Source organism: Colobus angolensis, unplaced genomic scaffold (genome assembly GCF_000951035.1).
Source record: "Colobus angolensis palliatus isolate OR3802 unplaced genomic scaffold, Cang.pa_1.0 Scaffold117, whole genome shotgun sequence".
In the NCBI taxonomy this organism is placed as follows: Eukaryota; Metazoa; Chordata; class Mammalia; order Primates; family Cercopithecidae; genus Colobus; species Colobus angolensis.
The window spans coordinates 4,278,599-4,299,647 of NW_012112808.1; the positions used below are offsets into that span (position 1 = coordinate 4,278,599).

The 21,049-nt window shown below is 46.7% G+C and overlaps 1 protein-coding gene across 4 annotated transcripts in view; it reads left to right on the top strand.

Moving 5' to 3' along the window:
- BANF2 (barrier to autointegration factor 2) overlaps nucleotides 1-19,181 on the top strand; it is a 36,339-nt gene extending 17,158 nt beyond the window's left edge. For 3 of the 4 annotated variants that reach the window (XM_011962853.1, XM_011962869.1, XM_011962877.1), the window contains 2 exons: nucleotides 8,239-8,367; nucleotides 18,977-19,181. In XM_011962853.1, coding sequence (XP_011818243.1) covers nucleotides 8,239-8,367; nucleotides 18,977-19,123 — 276 coding nt within the window. In that variant the 3' untranslated portion in view covers nucleotides 19,124-19,181. Of the gene's footprint in view, nucleotides 1-5,928; nucleotides 6,091-8,238; nucleotides 8,368-18,976 lie in introns of all 4 variants that reach the window. The other variant, XM_011962861.1, reaches the window with a different exon arrangement.
- The last annotated feature ends 1,868 nt before the right edge of the window (nucleotides 19,182-21,049 follow it).

A 21,049-nucleotide genomic window follows, 5' to 3' on the forward strand; every position in this document is an offset into this window, starting at 1 on the left:
AAAAAAAAAAAAAAAAAGAAAGAAAGAAAGAAAGAAAAAAGAAAAAGAGAGACGGGGTCTTGCTCGGTTGCCCAGGCTGGTCTTGAACTCCTGGGCTCAAGTGATGATCCTCCTGCCTTGGCGTCCCAAATTGTTGGGATTACAGGAGTGAGTGACAGCACCAGGCCAGCCACCTTCATTTTCATTCTTTCTCAAGTCATTTGAAGGGAGAACACTAGTCATTTGAAGGGAGAAACTGCAACTCTAGGGAGTGTGGGTAGAGGTACAGGGAGCCAGGAAGCAGCATTGACAGACAGTATTCCTTCAGATTCTGAGGGGTGAGCATCTGGGCTCCTTTGGGCTTTACTCCATCAGTGCAGAGGTCCCTTTGTCCTCTCACTGCAGACTGAAGGCACAGCAGGCCTCCAAGGAACAACCCTGGGGTCATTCTTACCCTCATGCTCTCCCTGCCGCTTGGTGCTACAAGACTGGAGTGTTCCCAGGGCATAGGGGTAGATGCTCTGTTTTCCTATAAATCTGCTTGGTTTAGGAGATACTTATATTCTCCATATCTTTGAGGTGTTAACTATGTAATAAAGTAGCTTTTAATAAAGGATGTCAGTACTTTGAATATATGAATCTCCATTTTAAAATAAAAGTAGAAACAGAAAATGAAGGCACTGAGCAAAAGAAGCAAATTTAACTACAAAGTGAAAGAGCTGTTCATCTAGGCTAGTTTCCCTATAGTGTCATTAGGGTTAGCTCAGAGCTTCCTAGTAGCCCAAGTAAAAAGGGAAATAAGATCTTTACAAATTATTTTTTATCATAAAGGTAGAAATATACCAATTTTGAAAGGCATGCTTTTTTCTTGGTATTAAGTTCCAAAAGAAATATGTCATGTGGGATAATTTATAAAACAAAATGTGAGTAGCAACAGTCTCAACCATGTTCCCACAGGTGCAGATTCCCCTGCCCAACCCCTGTAATACACCTTGTGACTACCCTCTATAATAGGTGAGGGAAAAACGCTAATTTTAAGTATTAACATCCCACTTTCTTGGGGTAGGCAATACCATATGTGTCTAAATATAAAGCAAACATGGAAAATAAGATAATCTCACAGTTTCTCAGCAAGAAAATCCCCAAAAATGCTTTTTGGCCACTTGAATATATAAATTTTAGGGATACAGAAAAAATAGCCTTACATCTACCATTTGATTTCATAATTTAATCACACACATTTGAAATCACATGTTACATAAAATAATATTTAGAAATGTTCAGGCAGCAATCTGTTAATGGCAAAATAATATATGAAAATATTGCACTTTTCCCATTGACCTTTTGCAATAACAATGGTATTCTAATGGGAGTCATTTTTTGTGTTGTAGAGTTTTTTTTGTTTTTTGTTTTTGTTTTTGTTTTTGTTTTTTTTGAGATGGAGTCTTGCTCTGTTGCCCAGGCTGACGTGCAATGGCGAAATCTCAGCTCACTGCAACCTCTGCCTCCTGGGTTCAAGCAATTCTCCTACCTCAGCCTCCCAAGTAGCTGGGATTACAGGCACCCGCCATCACGCCTGGCTAATTTTTGTATTTTTAGTGGAGACAGGGCTCCTGACCTCAGGTGATCCACCCGTCTCGGCCTCCCAAAATACTGGGATTACAGGCATGAGCTACCATGCATTGTAGAATTTTTAGAGAATAACAACTTCACTTCCAGCCAATGGTAGAAGAGATGTCCCTTTTTGAATCCATGTATAATGTCCCCACTGGAAATTGTATCTCAAGCCCCAAAGAGCCATTATATGGCAGTAGAGCAGTTCCCCTATCCTCACCCCATTTATCTGATAGACGGGGAATATTTGTGATCACCTCCTTATGAAGACCTGTCACATGGCTTTTAAAAATAACCTTAAAGGATGTCAAACATTTGCAACTGGGAGATCATTCCTTTGGGAATTGAGATTAAATTCTACTGATTCCTTTATTCCTTTTTTAAGAAGGTGACTCTCTGAGCATCTAAAACCAGGATTGATTGTGGTCATTCCCTGCCATTGTGTTCTCCCCAAACAGGACTTTGTGGTTCAAAACGCAGTCGGGTCATTGACAGAACACCCTGTAATACAAGAATTTTTACAGGGCAGGATTATGTTGAGGCATCTGCTTAGTTCTGTTGTATGATGGCCAAGTGCTTAAGCTGTCCATAATGCACCCAACCCTGTAGCTCACCCAGGGTTACAAGAGGGATGCCTTAGAAGAGGGGTGCTCCCCTGGAAGACGGAGAGCTAGTGTGCTTTGCCAGGTGCATGGTTGTTGTTGTTGTTTTGTTTTGTTTTGTTTTTGAGATGGAGTTTCACTCTTGTCACCCAGGCTGGAGTGCAATGGCTTGATCTTGGCTCACTGCAACCTCCACCTCCCGGGTTCAAGTGAGTCTCCCATCTCAGCCTCTCAAGTAGCTGGAATTACGGGTGTCTGCCACCACACCCAGCTAATTTTCTTTTGTAGTTTTAGTAGAGACGAGATTTCACCATGTTGGCCAGGCCGATCTCGAACTCCTGACCTCAGGTGATCCACCTCAGCCTCCCCAAGTGCTGGGATTATAGGTGTGAGCCACCACACCCGGCCCAGGTGCATTGTCTTGAACAGGTTATTTACTTTCCTGGGCCTTGGTTTTCTTATGGGAGAAATGAGGGGTTTAGGCTAGATTAGAGAAGGATTTTGGGGAGCACAAGGGGGGCATGGGGATGGCATCATATATTGGGGGGCTCTAGTGCCCTCTTCTCATTCCCAAGTCAACAGAGAGTAATTCTGTTTTGATCTATTTTATATCAAGGAATTCCAGGTAAAATTTCCTTTGAAGTAAAGATCTTTTTTTTTAATTAAAAAAAAAAAAAAAAGAGGAGCAGCTTGTTATTGAGGTCTGTCTGTCTCTGAAGTTCTCTGACTTCAAAGCTATTGGGGTCATAGTTGTCTTCCTATTGATGGCTAATGAGGACATGATGCGCCTGGTGATTTGGGGGTAGATGCAGCCTAGGAGCTGCAAGTGTGCGCCATATGGCAGCACAGACGCTGCAGATCCCACCACTAAGGCCCGTTTAGCTGGAACCCCATCATCCCAGCAAATCTGCTTGGAATTTTATCAGATAGAAGCAAAGGACAAGACATGGTCCTCCAATTTTGCAACATACTTGAGTCACTTGGGGAGTTTTTAAAACTTCTGATGTACAGGGCATACCCTATGTTAATGAAATCAAACTCTGGAGGCGGGATCCAAGCATCAGTAATTTGTGACTCTCCCCATGTGAGGCCTAATGTGCTGTCAAGTTTAAGAATAAGTGCCACTGGTACAGTCGCTTGGAAAACAGTATGGCAATTCCTCGAAAAATTAAAAATAGAATTACCATATGATCCAGCAATTTCACTTCTGGGTATATACCCAAAAGAATTGAATGCAGGTTCTCAAAGAGATATTTGTGTACCCACGTTCATAGCAGTATTATCCACAATAGCCATAAGGTGGGAGCAACGCAAACATCTATCAATAGATGAAGAATAAACAAAATGTGTTGTGTACATACAATAGAATATAGTTCAGCCTTAAAAAGGCAGGACATTCCGAGACATGCTGCAGCATGGATGAACCTTGAGAACATTATGCTAAGTGAAATAAGCCAGACACAAAAGGACAGATATTATATAATTTCACTTAAATTTTTTTTTTCTTTTCAAATTATCTGCAGGGCAAGTTCTACACAGTTCCACTTATATGTAAGTTCCACTTATATGAGGTATCTAGAGTAGTCATTTTAAGAGAAACAGAAAGTAGAATAGTGGTTGCCAGGGGTTGCAGGGAGAGATGGAGACTTGCTGTTCAATGGGTATGGAGTTTCAATTTTGCAAGTTGAAAAGAGTTCTGGAGATTGGTTGCACAACAATGTGAATGCACTTAACATTACTGAACCATGCACTTAAAAATAATTGAAATGGGACATTTTATGTTAGATATATTTTACCACAATTAATGCAGTAGCATACAAAGAGTAAGTGGCATCATGAATGTCTTGCTGGTGAAAGTGAGGTCTGCGGGCAGCAGTGTCACCTCTCCTGGGAGCTGGTCACACACACAGTATCTGATGCCTGTCCCAGACCTGCCATCAGCACCTGCATTTTTAAACAAAACCCCCCAGGTGGTGCGTGCACTCACTCAACTTTGAGAAGTGCTAGAGTTGTCATGAACCAAATATTAGACCAGGGTTTAGAAGATCAGAAGATGTAGCAGACATTGTTGTTTGCCTACCCAGCATTCATTCCCTCCCTCCCTCCCTCCCTCCCTCCTTCCTTCCTTCCTTCCTTCCTTCCTTCCTTCCTTCCTTCCTTCCTACAGAAACTGACATTCTCTGAATAGCCTCATGTTTCAGAGGGGGCTCACCTCATCCACCCCCATAGCAGTCCCACTCCCCTGACCAGTGGCTGCTTTACAGGTGGGCATGTTGCCTGGTTCTGGCCAATGAAACTAAAGGAAGTTCCACTGGAGAGTTTCTGGGAGAGGTTGCCTCCCCTTGAGGACGCCCAAGAAGAAAAGGCCTCTCCTTCCTTTGGAAGTTTTTTTTTTTTTTTGAGATGGAGTCTTACTCTGTTGTCCAGGCTGGAGTGCAGTGGCGTGATCTTGGCTCACTGCAACCTCCACCTCCCAGGTTCAAGTGATTCTCCTGCCTCAGCCTCCCGAGTAGTTGGGATTACAGGCGCATGCCACTATGCCTGGCTAATTTTTGTGTTTTTAGTAGAGGTGAGGTTTCACCATGTTGGTCAGGCTGGTCTCCAACTCCTGATCTCAAGTGATCTGCCTGCCTCAGCCTCCCAAAGTGCTGAGATTACAGGCGTGAGCCACCACGCCCAGCCTCTTTGGAAGTTTGCACATTGGAATGGGACTCAAGCAAATTCTGGAGGCATCTTGGGACCTTGGGAGCAGCTATCCTGGCCCTTGTTCACACAGAGTTATTGACTGATAAGATCCTGGATCCACCTCATGTAAGGATTTCTTGTTATATGAGATTAGAAATGTATTTATTGTTTCAGACCACATGAGGCAGGATTTTTTATTACTTGTAGCCCAGGGTTTCTTAACCTCTATGCTATTGACACCTAGAGCCAGATAATTCTTTGTTGTGGGGTGGTTGTGTGCATGGCAGGATGCCATGCCCTGGCCTCTGCCCCCTAGAGCCAATAGTCCTTCTGCCTCTCCCAGGTGTGACAACTCGAGTGTCTCTGGACATTACCAGTGTTTCCTGGGGATGGGGGCCAATGGCCCCCAGTTGAGCACCACTGTTGCAGCCAAAGGAGTGGTAAAGAATGTGAAGACTTTTTTATTCTGACCTCCGACGTTGCTGGAGAGCCCCAGGAGGGCAAAAATCACTGCCTATGTCCCCGCCCCAGAGGTGTTGCAAGGATCAAAGTGAGATCAGGTGTGTGAGAAAAGCAAACACACACAAGGTGTTACTAACCATTACCCGTCTTTGATGCTGCTGATGCGTTGATAGCAATGTTGTAGTTTCCATTTATTCTTAGGTTTCATAGGCAGAGATGTTTAACTTAACAGATGGCCAGCATGGATAGTGAATGGAATTTTCCCTCAGCAAAGGCAGAGCGGCTCATGAGACTTTCAGGCTTTTCCTTGCTTAGAAATTCTGGATTCTCACCCAATTCATCAATCCCAATTCTCAATCCCCAGTTCATCATCCCATAAAGCCATAGGTGCTGAGGCATTCTCCTGTTAACACCTGCGTTAAACACCATCTTTACTTACGAAACATATTTTCACAGATGAAGAGACAGATTCCTATTTAGCCGCTGAAGAGAGGTCGACGCCCTCGGCTCACACATCTGTGGATTTAAGACCCACAGAGTCAGGGGACCCTGAACAACCTCTCATGTGTTTTGCTCCCCTTCCTAGAATCTGCTGACACATCAAGGCCACTTTTCTTAGGAGCCCCTGCCTACCAAAATCAGGGCCTTTGGATTCATCTCTTCTGGGAGAGTTCAGTGTCTTCTGAAGTGTTACAAAACGTACTTCGGGGCAACAAGGTGTACACGAGGAGCTCAACTTTATAGAAAGGTCTGGAGGAGAATGGGGAGGGTGGGGACAGGAGAAGGGACGGGGCTGTGAAAGGGAGGCGTTGGATGCACCTGATCATTGATGTCATCGAATACTTGCCATGTGCTCGGCAGAGGGGCTGGTGTTGGAGTGGGGAGCAAAGGCCATTAGGAGGCAGCTGCAGCCCTTGGGGGCCTCGTGATCTACTGAGGAATGTATGGAGGACATTGGGTCATTCCTGTAACATAGTTCCATATGGTATGGGGTAACTATCCCCAGGAACAGGAGAACTATCTTGATTTTGGTTCCCCCACCCCCACCCCTGCAACCCATGGGCTTTGAGGGACACTGACTCCCTTGCTGAGCCCAGAGGGTAGAACACACAGACCATAATTTTTGTTTTAGGGGTTGGCATATTACAGTTTGAACCAGAGAGGGCATTTGTTGGGGGCCTCTAGGAAAAGACAGCTTTGTGTTTCTTTGGGGGAGAGGGCTGTGGCTTGCAAAAGCGATGCTGCAGCCCAGTTACTTCCACGAAGGAGTTAAGCTGAGGACTGAGCCCATTCACAGAGAAAGACTGAGTCGAGAGAGCTGCCAGAAAATCAAGCTGGAGCCTTGCTCAAGCCACATCTGATCAACCTCTGGACTTTTTGGTAGTATGTGCTAATAACACCTCCTTATTATGTAAACTGATTTACACTGAGTTTTCTGATACTTTCATCATAAACTGTCCAAACTGGCACAGAATTTTGTACCAGAAAGGAGATGCTACAATGAACAAACCTTAAATGTGGATTAGTTAACAGACATTCAGGCGGACAGCAGCAAAGATGTCTCTATTAAACTAGGAAGATGGCGGCCGGGCACAGTAGCTAATGCCTGTAATGCACTTTGGGAGACTGAGGTGGGCGGATCACCTGAGATCAGGAGTTCAAGACCAGCCTGGTCAACATGGTGAAACCTTGTCTCTACTAAAAATACAAAAATTACCCGGGCGTGGTGGCGCACACCTGTAATCCCAGCTACTTGGGAGGCTGAGGCAAGAGAATCGCTTGAACCCAGGAGGCAGTGGTTGCAGTGAGCCAAGATCATGCCATTGCATTCCAGCCTGGGCAACAAGAGTGAAACTTCATCACAAAAACAAAACAAAACAAAACAAAAAACTAGGAAGATGGTAACCCTCGTTTAACAAAATGGCCAGTTTTGCTGGCTTGCAGACCTAATGCTTATGGAGCCCATGATATTTCGAGATCTTCCAGGAAATATTCAGGATGTTGGCTACCTCTGGCAGTCTTCATTAAGGTCCTAGGAGACTCAACTCCTGGGAGATGGTGGTCCATTTAAAAGTGGAGAGGGATGAAAATAGTTCTGCGAAGAGAGAGAGTATTTTTGCCTGGGGCCTGCAATCTACAGTTGCAGGAAATTGATGAGCAAGTCCTGCTGTCTGGGGAAGCTGATTTATCTGGCTAAAGTTGGAGCACAGGCAACAAATGAGGCGACTTAAGCAAAAGCCATCTTCTCCTCCTTCTTTCGAGGTGGAGTTGGTGAGGCCGATGAGTGCCGGAGCAGCTCTTTCACCACTGTGAGGGGAGCCAAGCAAGAATAAAGCCAACAAAAGGAGGGAAAGCTGGAGGATCCCCAAGGAATGAAGCTGCGACCCATTGCCACCTGCAGGCTTTGGATTTCTAGAATGTGTTCTTTACAATTTGAGCCAGTGTGAAGAGTTTCTAGCGAGTTTACACTATTATAGAGTGTGATGAACACTGAAATAAAAGTATGACTAAAGTGTTGGGTGGTTAAGAGAGAAGGTGGGTTAATTAGCTAAGAGAAGCAAGTTGTTGCTTTAGGCATTTAGAATGGAGTGAGTTGGAAAGAACCCACTGCAGTTCTTAATATTAAGCACACTATTTTCATGGAAATTTATTTGACTCATCTGTGGCCATCATTAGGCTTCTCTTGGTCCATCCAGGTAGGAATGGATGTGTGAAGGCCTTAGTGGAGGCCAGTGCACCTGCATTTAGCAGACCCCAGGAAATGCTGGATGACGGAAGGCATTCTGCCATCTGTTGCCCCAGTCCCCTGGTGGGCTGAGGGAGTTCCCCATTGTCCGTGCACACTGGGAGCAGTCAGGTATCTGCTAATCCTCCTCTTTCCCCACTGCTGTCACAGGAGATGGACCACATGTCTCCCAGGCTGAGAGCCTTCCTCTCTGAACCCATTGGAGAAAAGGATGTCTGCTGGGTGGATGGCATCAGCCATGAGCTCGCAATCAATTTGGTCACCAAAGGTATCAACAAGGTAATTCATTCTTTCTTACTTCTCTGACTTCTCTTCCCTACCTTTCTTCCTCTAGTCCTGCCAGATGGCAGTTCCTGCCACGTGTCCCTGTGAAGGGCCATCAGAGAGCAAAGCTGCCGCTTGGCGGGGTGCCACATGCTTTCATGCTATTGACCCCACATGCTCGGGCAGCCTCAAGGGCCTGCAGATGATGGGCACATACGCACAAAATGGTTTCAGCTCAGTGCAGCTGGGCTGGGCATGATTCACTTGGTGTTCAAACACTCAGGGGTCAACAGAAGTAGGTCAGCCGCTGGGGTCTGAGGCGAACTGTCAGCATGGGTGATTTAGGTGCACTCCACACCCCCATGAAGGGACCCATGGCATCTCGCTTGCCCCTGCCAGGGCACCAGCCTGGCAATAGCAAGTGAAGAAACAGGAGCCTGTGGTCTACACCAGAGTGAGTTATTCTATGATGTCACTCTCAGCCCAAGAATGACCTCAAGGATATCCAGTGGAATTGGAATATCCTTTTCTATGTCATTGTTTGTTTTTATGGGGCTTTAAAAAAGCTGCTTAGGGCCTCAGGAGAGGATGAGACAGTCCCAAAGAAAACGCAAAGAGAGTGAGCATAGACAAGGCAGGCTGTGAACTCACAGAACATGGCACGTCCGGTCAGGAGAGGCACCAACTAGAGCTGTTGCTATTCATTCTCCTCAGTGCCCCAAGTCAGTCTACCAGGCAGGACGGTGTTATAGAAACACCCAAAGAGGCTGCGAACTACTGCACACATGACCGATGACTAGTTTGGTTTGGATCTAAATCTGAACCGTGAGAGCCATGGTTTTCTGATTACCCCACTGCTCTGCACTAGCAGTAAATATTCGGAATAACGCCCCAATCTGAGAGCCAGTTTAATGTCCAGTAGATGCTATCGTCAGAAACGGAAGCGCCCTATTGGATCGATAGGATTCTTTCCTTCCAGATGAAGGAGGGAGAACCATTCCCTAGGGAACAAATTTTAAATAAAAAAATTTGTGTACTTTTATTAGTTATTTATTTATTTAAGACAGGGTCTCACTCTGTTGCTCAGGCTGGAGTGCAGTGGTGTCATCTCCGCTGACTGCAACCTCTGCCTCCCAGTCTCAAGCGATCCTCTCACCTCAGCCTCCCATGTAGCTGGGACTACAGGTGTGTGCCACCACGCCTGGTTAATTTTTTGTATTTCTTGTAGAGACAGGGTTTTGGCATGTTGCTCAGGTTGGTCTCAAACTCCTGGACTCAAGTGATCCATGCACCTCAGCCTCCCGAAGTGCTGGAATTACAGGTGCGAGCCATCAGGCCCAGCAAAAATTCCTTTTTTAAAAAAAGAAATAATTGTTCTTTTTACTTTCCTGTTGTGATGTAACATACCTAGGAGAATATGTGTTGATAAAAAGGGTACAGATCAATGAATTTTTACACATATATGTACACTCATGTACCCACTACCCAGGTCTAGCAATCAGATGTCTCCAAAATTCCAGGTGGTTCTCTTGTGCCTCTTCTTGGCCAAGGCTATCCCCTATCCTTAGAGGTAACCACTCTTCTGATGTCGAACACTATTGACTAAATGTGTCCATAATTGTGGGGTTTTTTTGTTGTTGTTCAGCTATACTCATTATTTTAAAAATGTTTTTATTAAGGTATAATTGACATACATACAGTAAATTTCACCCTTTGTAGTACATAGTTCTAAGAATTTTGACACATGCATGCAGTGATGCAGCTGCTACCATAGTCAAGACACAGAGCAATCCCATTAGTCAAAATACTCATTCCCTTGTGCTCTTCATATTCACCAGCCTCAGTCCCTGGCAACCACTGGTTTATTTTCTGTCTCTGTAGTGTTGCCTTTTCCAGTTTAAGTCTGTGTGTACGAATAGCTTAACTGTGTTTTAAATGGGGATTATAGGTGGGTGGGTTTTAGAACAAAAAATGAATGAATAATGGAAAAATGTCAGGCATCTGAAAACTTGCCTGTAGAGTCAGGGCTGTGGGGACGGTTTGTCTGTGTGCAGCCGGGTCCCTGGAGATGTGCTCCTCTTGTGTCCATGACCTCCTGGCCAGTGCAGTGAGCACTTTCCTAGAGCTGCTAATTTTAGGCACTGGCACTGAGGCTGTCACCTGCATTCTTTGCTTTGAGCCGCCCACACCTGTGATTGAGATGAGGGTCCCTCTCTCCACTTTACCAATGAGGAGACAAGGGCTCCGAGGAGTAGTGCCTTGTCCGCTCCCAGGTGAGGACTGGAGCAACCGTGGATTGTACCATCGCAAATTGCACAAGAAGATCCATGGCCAGGTGGTTATGCCCAGCAGGGAGGAGGCTTAGACTAAATTTGGCGGTGACACCCCGTATCAGGGTCTGGAGTCTGGCGGGGCCTGTAGTGAGACCCAGGAGGAGACCCAGATGTGGTCCCTCCAAGATGGGCAAGTGTTTCAGGGTGAGGACCCATCTGAAGTCAGGGCCAGCAATGACAGCATCCCGGGCGGGCAGATCCTGGCAAGACAGGGTTCTCAGATTCAGCCAACAAAGATGCCAGCTCTTGGTGGTTTTAATTTTGTTTTTGTTTTTTGTTTTTGTTTTTGTTTTGAGACAGTCTCATTGTATTGTCCAGGCTGGGGTGCAGTGAGGCGATCTCAGTTCACTGCAACCTCCTCATCCTGGGCGCAGCTACCACTTCAGCTTGCCAAGTAGCTAGGACTAGAGGCATGCACCACCATGCCCAGCTAATTTTTTGTGGGTTTTTTTGTTTGTTTGTTTTTGTTTTTGTTTTTGTTTTTTTGTAGAGACACAGTTTTGCCAAGTTGTCCAGGCTGGTCTCAGCTCCTGGGCTCAAGTGATCCTCCCAAAGTGCTGGGATTACAGGCATGAGCCACCACGCCCGGCCTCTTGTATTTTCATACCTTGCCTGCAGGAGACCTAATCCTGGAACAGGGAGGGACATCTTTCTCGGCCTCACACGACCTCCTGTCTTTGCTGGCTTCTGCCAAGTTGCAGCCATCACCCTCCCCTGCTCCCTGTCCCACCCCAGGCTGGGGCTCAGCCTCAGTTTCTTGGCTGTGCACAAAGCCACCTTGGGTTCCACCCTTGCTTATGATAGTGTTCTTGGCCTCGTCCCGTGGGCTCTGCTCTCTCAGCCCTTTCTGTACCCTCTCTGTGCACCTGCTGGAATGCAGGCCTGTGGGCCACCCTCACACTTATCTCTCTGGGCTCCTCACTCAGCCGTTGGCTCTCTCCAGAGACCCCAGGGTGCTAGATGCCCTGGGGGAGATGAGGCAGTACCACACCCCCTCCCCTGACTTATCCTGTCACCACTCCCAGAGGATGTCCTGTCACCTCTCTGGGAGTCCCCTTCTCAAACTCTTACCAACCCCTACATCAAGTACCTTCTCCATTCCTCCTCTCGCACAGGTCTTTCAGCTTTTTTTAATGGAAGATGTGGGGTGCTGGGAGGGGACTGTTCTTACTGCCTGTCCCCATTTTCCCCAGAGCTTTAGTTTATGGCATAAACTGGTCTCTGGCTCCTGGTTTAAGTCAGGACTTTCAAAACTATTGATTCTGCCATGAATCTACCTAAGCCTCTTCAGGAGCTTAAAAGCCATATGTGATGGCCTTCTGAGTGTTTTGTATCTGCCCATCCCAGGGGCAATCAGCTGTGGTCTGAGGATCTAGATCCAGACAGCGGCCGCAGGTGCCTGTACCCTCGTCCAAACTGAGATGTACTAGAAATATAAAACATACCTTGCAGTGTTAAAGACTTAGCCTGAAAAAGGAACGTAAAATAGCTCATCCGTAATTATTTTATTGATTACATGTTGAAATGATAATATTTTGGAAATATGAGAGAAAATATGTTATTAGAATGAATTTCACCTGTTTCCTTCCCCCTTTTTACTGTGGCTACTAGGAAAATCAAAATCACGTATGTGGCTAACTCATTTATTTCTGCTGGACAGCACTGCTCTAGATGAAAGAGTGAAAGAGCTGTAAGGGAGAAAGGAAACAGAAAATTAATGGTGCACATGACAATGAGGCTTGCTGTGCCTGGCTCTAGCTCTGTCTTGTATTCTCTGTCCCCCCACCCCATCCCTGACCCCTATACTACAGCCAGACTGTCTGCGAACCACCCTCCTGCTAACCTGCAGCCTCTCTTGAAACAGGTTTTGATCCCCTTCAAGACCCTACTCACAGCCCACCTCCCCTGGGAAGCCTTCTTTCTGCCACCCCACCCAACAGGGTCCTTTTTCTGAGCAGTTTGGGTTTTTGGTGGGAGCCCCTTGTTGTGACATCTGACAAAAGGTCTACTCTAGCTGGGCATGGTGACTCGCGCCTGTAATCCCAGCACTTTGGGAGGCCAAGTCAGGTAGATCACTTGAGGTTAGGAGTTTGAAACCAGCCCGGCCAACGTGGTGAAACCCCGTTTCTACTAAAACTACAGAAATTAACTGGGTGTGATGGCGCATGCCTGTAGTCCCAGCTACTTTGGAAGCTGAGGTGGGAGGATCACTTGAACCCAGGACACAGAGGTTGCAGTGACCTGAGATTGTACCACTGCACTCCAGTCTGGGTGACAGAGGGAGACTCCATCTGAAAATAAAATAAAATAAAATAAAATAAAATAAGATAAAATAAAATAAAATAAAATAAAAAAATAAAAGTCGACTCTAGTTTTTCTGCACATGCCCCAAGAGTCCACAAAATGTTAGAGGCACAACTTGCCTCTGCTTTTCTCCCTAAGTTCCTTGGAGGCAGAGGATGGGTCTGTGTTCTTTGTACTTCTCTTCTCCCTGTGAAAACCCCACTTAGGGGTAGGTGAACTTCCAGACATCCCCTGAATGCAGAACTGTGGGGCAGGGCCCTGTGCTTGAGTTCTCCCACAGTGCAGAAGTAAGTTTAGCATCGCAGAGAATCTGGTTTGGTTCAATGCTCTTTGCAGACACTATAAAGCCATATCCTTGAGCCTAAATCTTCCTCCTAAGAGCTGCCTGGAGGATGAGACTGGAGGAAATAGAAGCAACACTTGGCATTTGCTTCATGTCAAGCACCTCTAAGTGCATTACGTATATTTATCTCATTTAATTGTAAAAAACAATCCTACAAAGTACACTATTTCATTTCCATTTTCCTGATTAGAAAGTGGAGGCACATAGAGACCACATGTGGATTGCTCAAGATCACATGGGGTAAAAGAGATGAAATTTGAATCTGGGCGGATAGGCTGCAGGGTCTGGACACTAAGCCATTGTGCCGTCTGCCCCTGAAACTGAAACTGAGGAAGGTGTTTCTCACCTGGCTGCTCTTACCTCCTTACCGGCGAGGCTCTGCTCTCCCTCGCCCTCACCTCCTTGCCTGCGAGGCTCTGCTCTCTCTCGCCTTCACCTCGCTACCTGCAAGACTCTGCTCTCCCTCGCCCTCACCTCCTCACTGGTGTAGCTTGCTCTGCTCTCTCTCGCCCTCACCTCCTTACAGGTGGGGCTCTGCTCTCTCTCGCATGTCTGCCTGCAGCCAACCGTAGCCCCAACTCTAGACTCTCCATGCTCAGGGACTTCCCATCTCCTCCCTCCGTTGCTTCGTGGCCATTGGTGGACAGGAGCGAGACTGAGTTCGGGACCAGAAGGCCCCAGCGTGGCCAGGCCCTGCCTCCATCATGTCCCCAGGTCTCCACAGCGAAGACTCTGAAGGCTCCAACTCCTTTCTGTCCACTCTGCTGGGTGAGCGGTGACGCGCTGTGCTCCACTGACTGGTGTCTGAGCCCCACAAGGGGCCAGTCACATAAGTTCGGGGTTTTTCTGCCTAGGGTTGCCAGATCAAATACAAGGTGTGCAGTTAAATTTAAATTTCAGATAAACAAATAATTTTCTTAGTGTAAAATTAAAAGACAGGGAGGAGGAAGAAGGGGTAAACATTCCCTGAAGTGAGGGTTCGCACTAAAGACACAGAGTTTAAGCCGAGCGGGGTAGCTCATGCCTGTAATCTCAGCACTTTGGGAGGATCACTTGAGGTTAGGAGTTCAAGACCAACCTGGCCAACATGGTGAAATCCCGTCTCTACAGAAAATACAAAAATTAGCCAGGCATGGTGGCGTATGCCCGTAATCCCAGCTACTTGGGAGACTGAGGCAGGAGCATCACTTGAACCTGGAAGGTGGAGGTTGCAGTGAGCTGCGATCGTGCCACTGCACTCCAGCCTGGGCGATAGAGTGAGACTCCATCTCAAAGAAAGAAGAAGAAGAAGGAGAAGGAGAAGGAGAAGAAGAAGAAAAAAAACAACAACAAGAGTTTAAACCTGAAATGACATGAAGACCTAGGCGACTGGCGAGAGAGAATCAGAGAAAGTTGTGTCACTGCACCATGGAGTCTTGTGGAGTCCGTTCAGCACAGGTGCTCAGGACCTGCCGACTTGGGCAGAGGGCATTGTAAGCAGCTAGAAAACAAGAGAGGGCCAAGACAGCTTATCTCTGTTTGACAAGGCCCGGCATTATGGTAAGGACTGAGCATTTTAATGAGTGTGGATCTCAGCCAGCTATTTAATTTTTAGGGCCCACTGTAAAATGAAAATGTGAGACCTCTAGTTCAAATTTATTAGGAGGTGTGGTGGCACGTGCTTGTAGTCCCAGCTACTCGGGAGGCTGAGGTGGGAGGATCATTTAAGCCCAGGAATTTATGGTTGCAAAGAGCTACTGCACGCTACTGAACTCTAGCCTGGGTGATGGAATGAGATCCCGTCTCTTAGGAAAAAAAAAAAAAAAAAAGTAGGCCGGGCGCGGTGGCTCATGCCTGTAATCGCAGCACTTTCGGAGGCTGAGGCAGGCAGATCACGAGGTCAGGGGATCGAGACCATCGTGGCTAACATGGTGAAACCCCGTCTCTACTAAAAATACTAGAAATTAGCCAGGCATGGTGGCGCATGCCTGTAATCCCAGCTACTTGGGATGCTGAGGCAGGAGAGTCACTTGAATCTGGGAGGCAGAGGTTGCAGTGAGCCGAGATCGTGCCACGGCACTCCAGCCTGGGTGACAGAGGGAGACTCCATTTAAAAAAAAAAAAAAAAGAAAGAAAAGTATTTAATAAGAAAAAAAAAAGAAATTTAGCAAAAATTTCAAGATGCCAAGAGCCGAGTGTTAAACCAGCTGGGGGGCTCTTAGCACCTGGCGCTGTGTGAAAACATGGCTCAGATGCAAGGGAACACAACCCTGGCATAGGCTCAAACTGCTGCTGTTTAGCAAGGAGTGGGCACTGCAAACTGGAGGGTGATTCCTCCCCTGCTTGGGGGCCGGCCCCTGGAGGAACCTCACTGTTTGCACTTGGAGTTGAGGGATGCACCCACCCTTTATTTTGTTTGTTTCGAGACAGAGTCTCACTCTGCTGCCCAGGCTGGAGTGCAGTGGCACAATCTCGGCTCACTGCAACCTCCGCCTCCCGGGTTCTCCTGCCCCAGCCTCCCAAGTAGCTGGGATAACAGGCGCCTGCCACCATACCAGGCTAATTTTTGTGTTTTTAGTAGAGACAGGGTTTCACTATGTTGGCCAGGCTGGTCTTGAACTCCTGACCTCAGATGATCTGCCCGCTCAGCCTCCCACAGTGCTGGGATTACAGGCGTGAGCCCCCCATGCCTAACTGAGCCCCTCATCTTACTGCTGCAGGAAGGAATGTACTTCCTTGGCTTGGCCATGGCCACGGCCACTGTACAGGGTTGTAGGACGGGGACATCTGCTCGGGGTTTCTGTGTTTCTATGTCACCCCTCCCACCCCAGTAACTGAATTCTGGGGAGCTCTGGCCCACACAGGGAAAGGGGCAGCATCTTTTCTCCTTGATTAGGGGGCTTTCTGGAGCTGGGGGAGAAACCAAGCGGGCATCTGGCAGGGCCATGATGGGAGCCCATGACTCCAGCTTCCCTGGGGAGCAGGGTGAAGTGCTCAGGGATGAAGGGAGAAGGGAAGTCAACTTTCCCTCCTGGACGATGCCACAGGGAGACAGGAGGGAAAACTGAGGAGGGAGTGTCAGGTTGCCACTTGGCTCCAGAGGCTGAAAGATGGGGCCCTTCTTCCTGCAGCATTCCTGGAGGGTTTGCCCAGGGTCCACATGTTCCCAGGCATCCTTGCTGCTGAGCCTGTGGGTACGTGGAGGCTCTCACTAACAGGCCAGCTGATGCCGGCAGTGCCACTTCTAAAATGGGCAGGGGGAAGCATTAGCCTCCAGGCCAGACTGCAGACAGCTGGGACATGCAAGAATAGTGCAGAAGAAAACAGGAGACTTAGTGCCTCCACCTGGGGAATGAGACGGGTGAGTGCATATGAGGATCAGGTGGATTAAAACATGTCAGGTGTCTAGCAGCATGTGGCCGACAGAAGTGCTAAAAAGTGCTACTTAGCATTAATCATTATTATTAAGTATTATCATGAACGTTTCTCGTTATGGAGAAAGCTTTGTGTAAACCACTTACTATTAATTATTGTTAATTGTTATCAGTGTTCTCTCTCCTTGGACACAGCTCTATGTCTCTTGTTTCTGTTACCTTCCCCTTGGCATCTCCCACACCTACATCTACTGGCTCAATTAACACTTAATAAATGTTATTTTTCAAAAACATTAATTTAAATACATCTCAGTAAAATGAACCATTCAAAATGGGAGGATACTGATAAAGTAAAATGAGATCATGCCAAGCAACTAAATTGCTTTTTAAAAAAAGATTAAAGTAGCAGTTCAAAATCACCACAAAAACCTGGCTTCTCTTGTCAACAACTGGACCGTGACTAAAAATAAAACCCCCCAAATTCAATGCTTGGGTATATTTTATGACTGAGATTATGTTTTAGTTAATTTCTCTTCTTAAAAAATATGCTGTTTTTGGTTAAGATGAGCATAACTTAGTTTTACATAACTAAAAGTAAACAGACACCAGTGGGTTTTCCTGGAAAGGGCCCAGAACTCGGGCATGGGTGGACGCTGGTTCTCGTTGGTTCCAGGCTGGAGAGCCCCCAAAACCAGCCCTGAGAGATGGGTGTTGAATGTGACTTGAGATCTCCAGCCTCCACCATTTAGTGACTTGGCTCGTTTCTGGCTACGTGGCCTTGGGAATTCCCTTCCTCCATGTGGTCCTTGTGCCTTGTCAATAATGGTGTAATAAAACTATAAAAAATGAATTAGAAGCCTTGGGGGCAAGTATTAATAGCTAGAAAGTTTGCGAATGCCATAGAAATATAAATCATGGTGCACTGAGTGTGTATCTTCCATGTATTTTTCATCCATGGAGACTCAAGAAGGGGAAGGTGGACAAGGTTTAGCATGTTTTAAACCTTCTATGCTCCTCCTACAGGGCTACAGCTCCCAGTATGAGACAGGAATTTACATTTGTTGAATGCCTTCCCATTTAATTCCCTTAATTTAATTTGCAGAGCACACCATGTGCCTTAGGAAGGTGCAGAAACTGAGATCCAGGTTCTGTGAGTTCTTACTTCAGGTTACATGAGTTGCCTGAGATCACACAGGTGGTTTGCAAAAACAAATCGATGCTAAGATGCCATTCATCTGTCAGCCGCATGTGCAGTGGTTCTCAGCCCAGGGAGATTTTGCCCCCAAGGGGACGTTTGGCAATGTTTGGAGATGGTTATGATTGTCACTGCTTGGGTGGGGGAGGGAGGGTGTCACTGACATGGGTAGAGATCAAGGGTGCTGCTGAACATCCTGCAAGGCACAGGACAGCCCCCCATAACATTTCTAGCATTGTCCAAAATAGGAATAGTGCCGAGGTTTAGAAACCCTGTGCTATGGGCGCAGTGGCTCATGCCTGTAATCCCAGCACTTTGGGAGGCCAAGGCAAGTGGATCACCCGAGGTCAGGAGTTCGAGACCAGCCTGGCCAACATAGCAAAACCCTGTCTCTACTAAAAATATGAAAATTAGCTGGGCACGGTGGTGGGCACCTGTAATCCCAGCTACTTGGGAGGCTGAGGCAGGAGAATCGCTTGAAACTGGAAGGTGGAGGTTGCAGTGAGCTGAGATGGCGCCACTGCATTCCAACCTGGTGACAGAGCAAGACTCTGTCTTAAAAAAGGAAACAAAAGAAAAGAGAAGAAACCCCGGGCTAAACAATTGCAGAAGTAGTGGGGCGGGAACGTCTCTTACTCTGTCTGGGCTATGTATGTGTTTCTAAGAGAAATGCTTCACTGGAGGTCTGAGTGTGCTAGGCCCTGGTTACTCAAACTGTTGTCCCTGGATCAGTAGCAGCCTGGAGCATGTTAGAAACGCAGGCCTCTCCCTGGACTTAGACTTCCAGAACCTGCATTTTAATAAGCTCCCACATGATTCAGGTGCTTGTTAAAGTTCGAGGAGGGCAGGGTCTGATTCATTTCCGGCTGAACGGCCCGCAAACCAGCCCTGAGAGATGGGCATTTAACTTGTCCTAAGCTCTCACCGGGGCTAAGACCCATGCCAGGGCTTCAGGGACTGACAGGCTCCCTTGAATCTGCCCTGCTCCCCCTCCTTTGATTGTCACATGAGCCCTGGTGGTTGGGGAGGAAGAGCGCATCTGAACTGGCTTATGATAACCTTTCCCGCTTTCCTCCCTGCCTCATCCCCTCCCCAGGCCTATATCCTGCTGGGACAATTCCTTCTGATGCACAAGAATGAAGCCGAGTTTCAGAGGTGGCTCATCTGCTGTTGTGGTGCCACTGAGTGTGAGGCCCAGCAGAGTTCTAACTGCCTCAAGGAGTGGTGCGCCTGCTTCCTGTAGACACAAACCTCATCGCTGCCCCCCACCCTCTGGGGAAAATGACGCCCTCTCCACCTATGCCCAGGCTCTGAGTCCTCATTTGTGTTTTTAATTGTAATGATACACTCCCATTATAAACAGTGGTTCAAGAACAGAAAACAGGACAAATGCAAGAGAAATGACTCCCAAACCCACCACCCAGAAACCATAGTCACACCCCTTAGATGAATATCGTGTCAAATATCTTTCAGCAAAAAATCTGTATGAAAAAATGGATAATTTTATCTAAAAACAGGAATTGAATTTTAAGTCAGTGTATTAGTGATCTATTGCTGCATAACAAATAATCCCAACATGTAGCAGCTTCTCTAAACAAACAATGATGCTATCTCACAGGGTTTCTGAGGGTCAGGAACCTGAGAGTTGTCAGGAACCTGCCAGCTGGTTCTGTCTCAGGGTCTCTCATGAGGTTACTCACTGTTGGCCCAGCAGCAGTCTGAAGGCTGGACCAGGGCTGGAGGACCCACCTCCAAGATGGCTGCCTCACATGACTGCTGGCAAGACACCTTGGTTCCTCACCATGTGGGCCTTCCCATCGGGCTGCTCGTGGCATGGCATCTGGCTTCCCCCAAAGCTGGTAACTCAAGAGAGAGTGAGAGAGCAAGCAGGGAGCCACGGTGCCTTTTATGACCTTGTCTCTGACACATGCAGTAACACTTCTGCCTTATTCTATTTGTTAGAAGCAAGTCACTAAGTCCTCAAGGGAGGATAATGAAACATTCTTCAAATAATATGCATGCACATTTTAAAAATCACAGTTTCTTGAGGCCTCATTTACATATAGTAAAACTTACCCTTTTCAGGTGTGCATTCTATAAATTTTGACAAATTCACCACCATAATCAAGATGTAAAACACTGTCATTACCCCAGGAAGTTCCCTCGTGCCTCTCTGTAGTCATCGCTTCTCCCTTCCCAGCCCCTGGCAACCATGAATCTGTTTTCCATCCTTACAGCTTAGATTTTTCCAGGAAGTCATATGAATGGAATCGTATAATACGTAACCTTTTCAGGTGGGCTTCTTTCACTTAGCATAATTCATCTGAGATTAATCTATTATACAGGCTTTTTAAACTCAAAAAAGGTTTATTAGATGCTATTGGTGCCCAGCCCACATCCTTTTGGTATTTGTGTTCTGGTAGAGTCCAGTGACTTCCCCTAGCAAACACCTGAATGTCTTCTGCCTGAGGGTCTCTCTGGCTAAAAAAGTGGGATCAGCCCACACATAGGGCAGACGGAAAGTGGCAAGCACTTAATGCCCAGTAGAGCCCACAGTGATGGGTGAACAATGATGGATAAATGTCCTAGCTTACCCTGCAGACAGGACAAACTTTGAGACAGTCTGTTTGAGCTCCCTAGTGGTATTGAGCCCTAGTCTCCCACAGTGGTCACTTTCTCTTGAACAGCTCATACTTCTTTCCTTCCTTGTCTTATTTCCCCACTCCACTACCAGTGTTCCCTGGGATCATCCCCCTACTCCTACTCCCTAGAAAATACTCAAATTTTAGATTCTGGTTCTGCTTCTGGGAGAACCCAACCTAAGACAAAAGTGTTGGAATTTAGTTTTATTTTAATGAGAGAAAAAATTGAAACTGAAAGAGTTGCTGAAATTTGATGGATTTTTTTTCATCTCTGAATGTAGTCATAAATTATTCGATTTCCTTTGAATTTCAGAATAATATTGAGGAAAACAGAGGTTAATATCATTAGGTTTATTTTAAACTCTGGTTTTCAGTGAAAGATCATGTGATGGCTAATACTGAGTGCCAACTTGATTGGACTGAAGGGTGCAAAGTATTGATCCTGTGTGTGTCTGTGAGGGCATTGCCAAAGGAAATGAACATTTGAGTCAGTGGGCTGGGAAAGGCAGACCCACCCTTAATTTGAG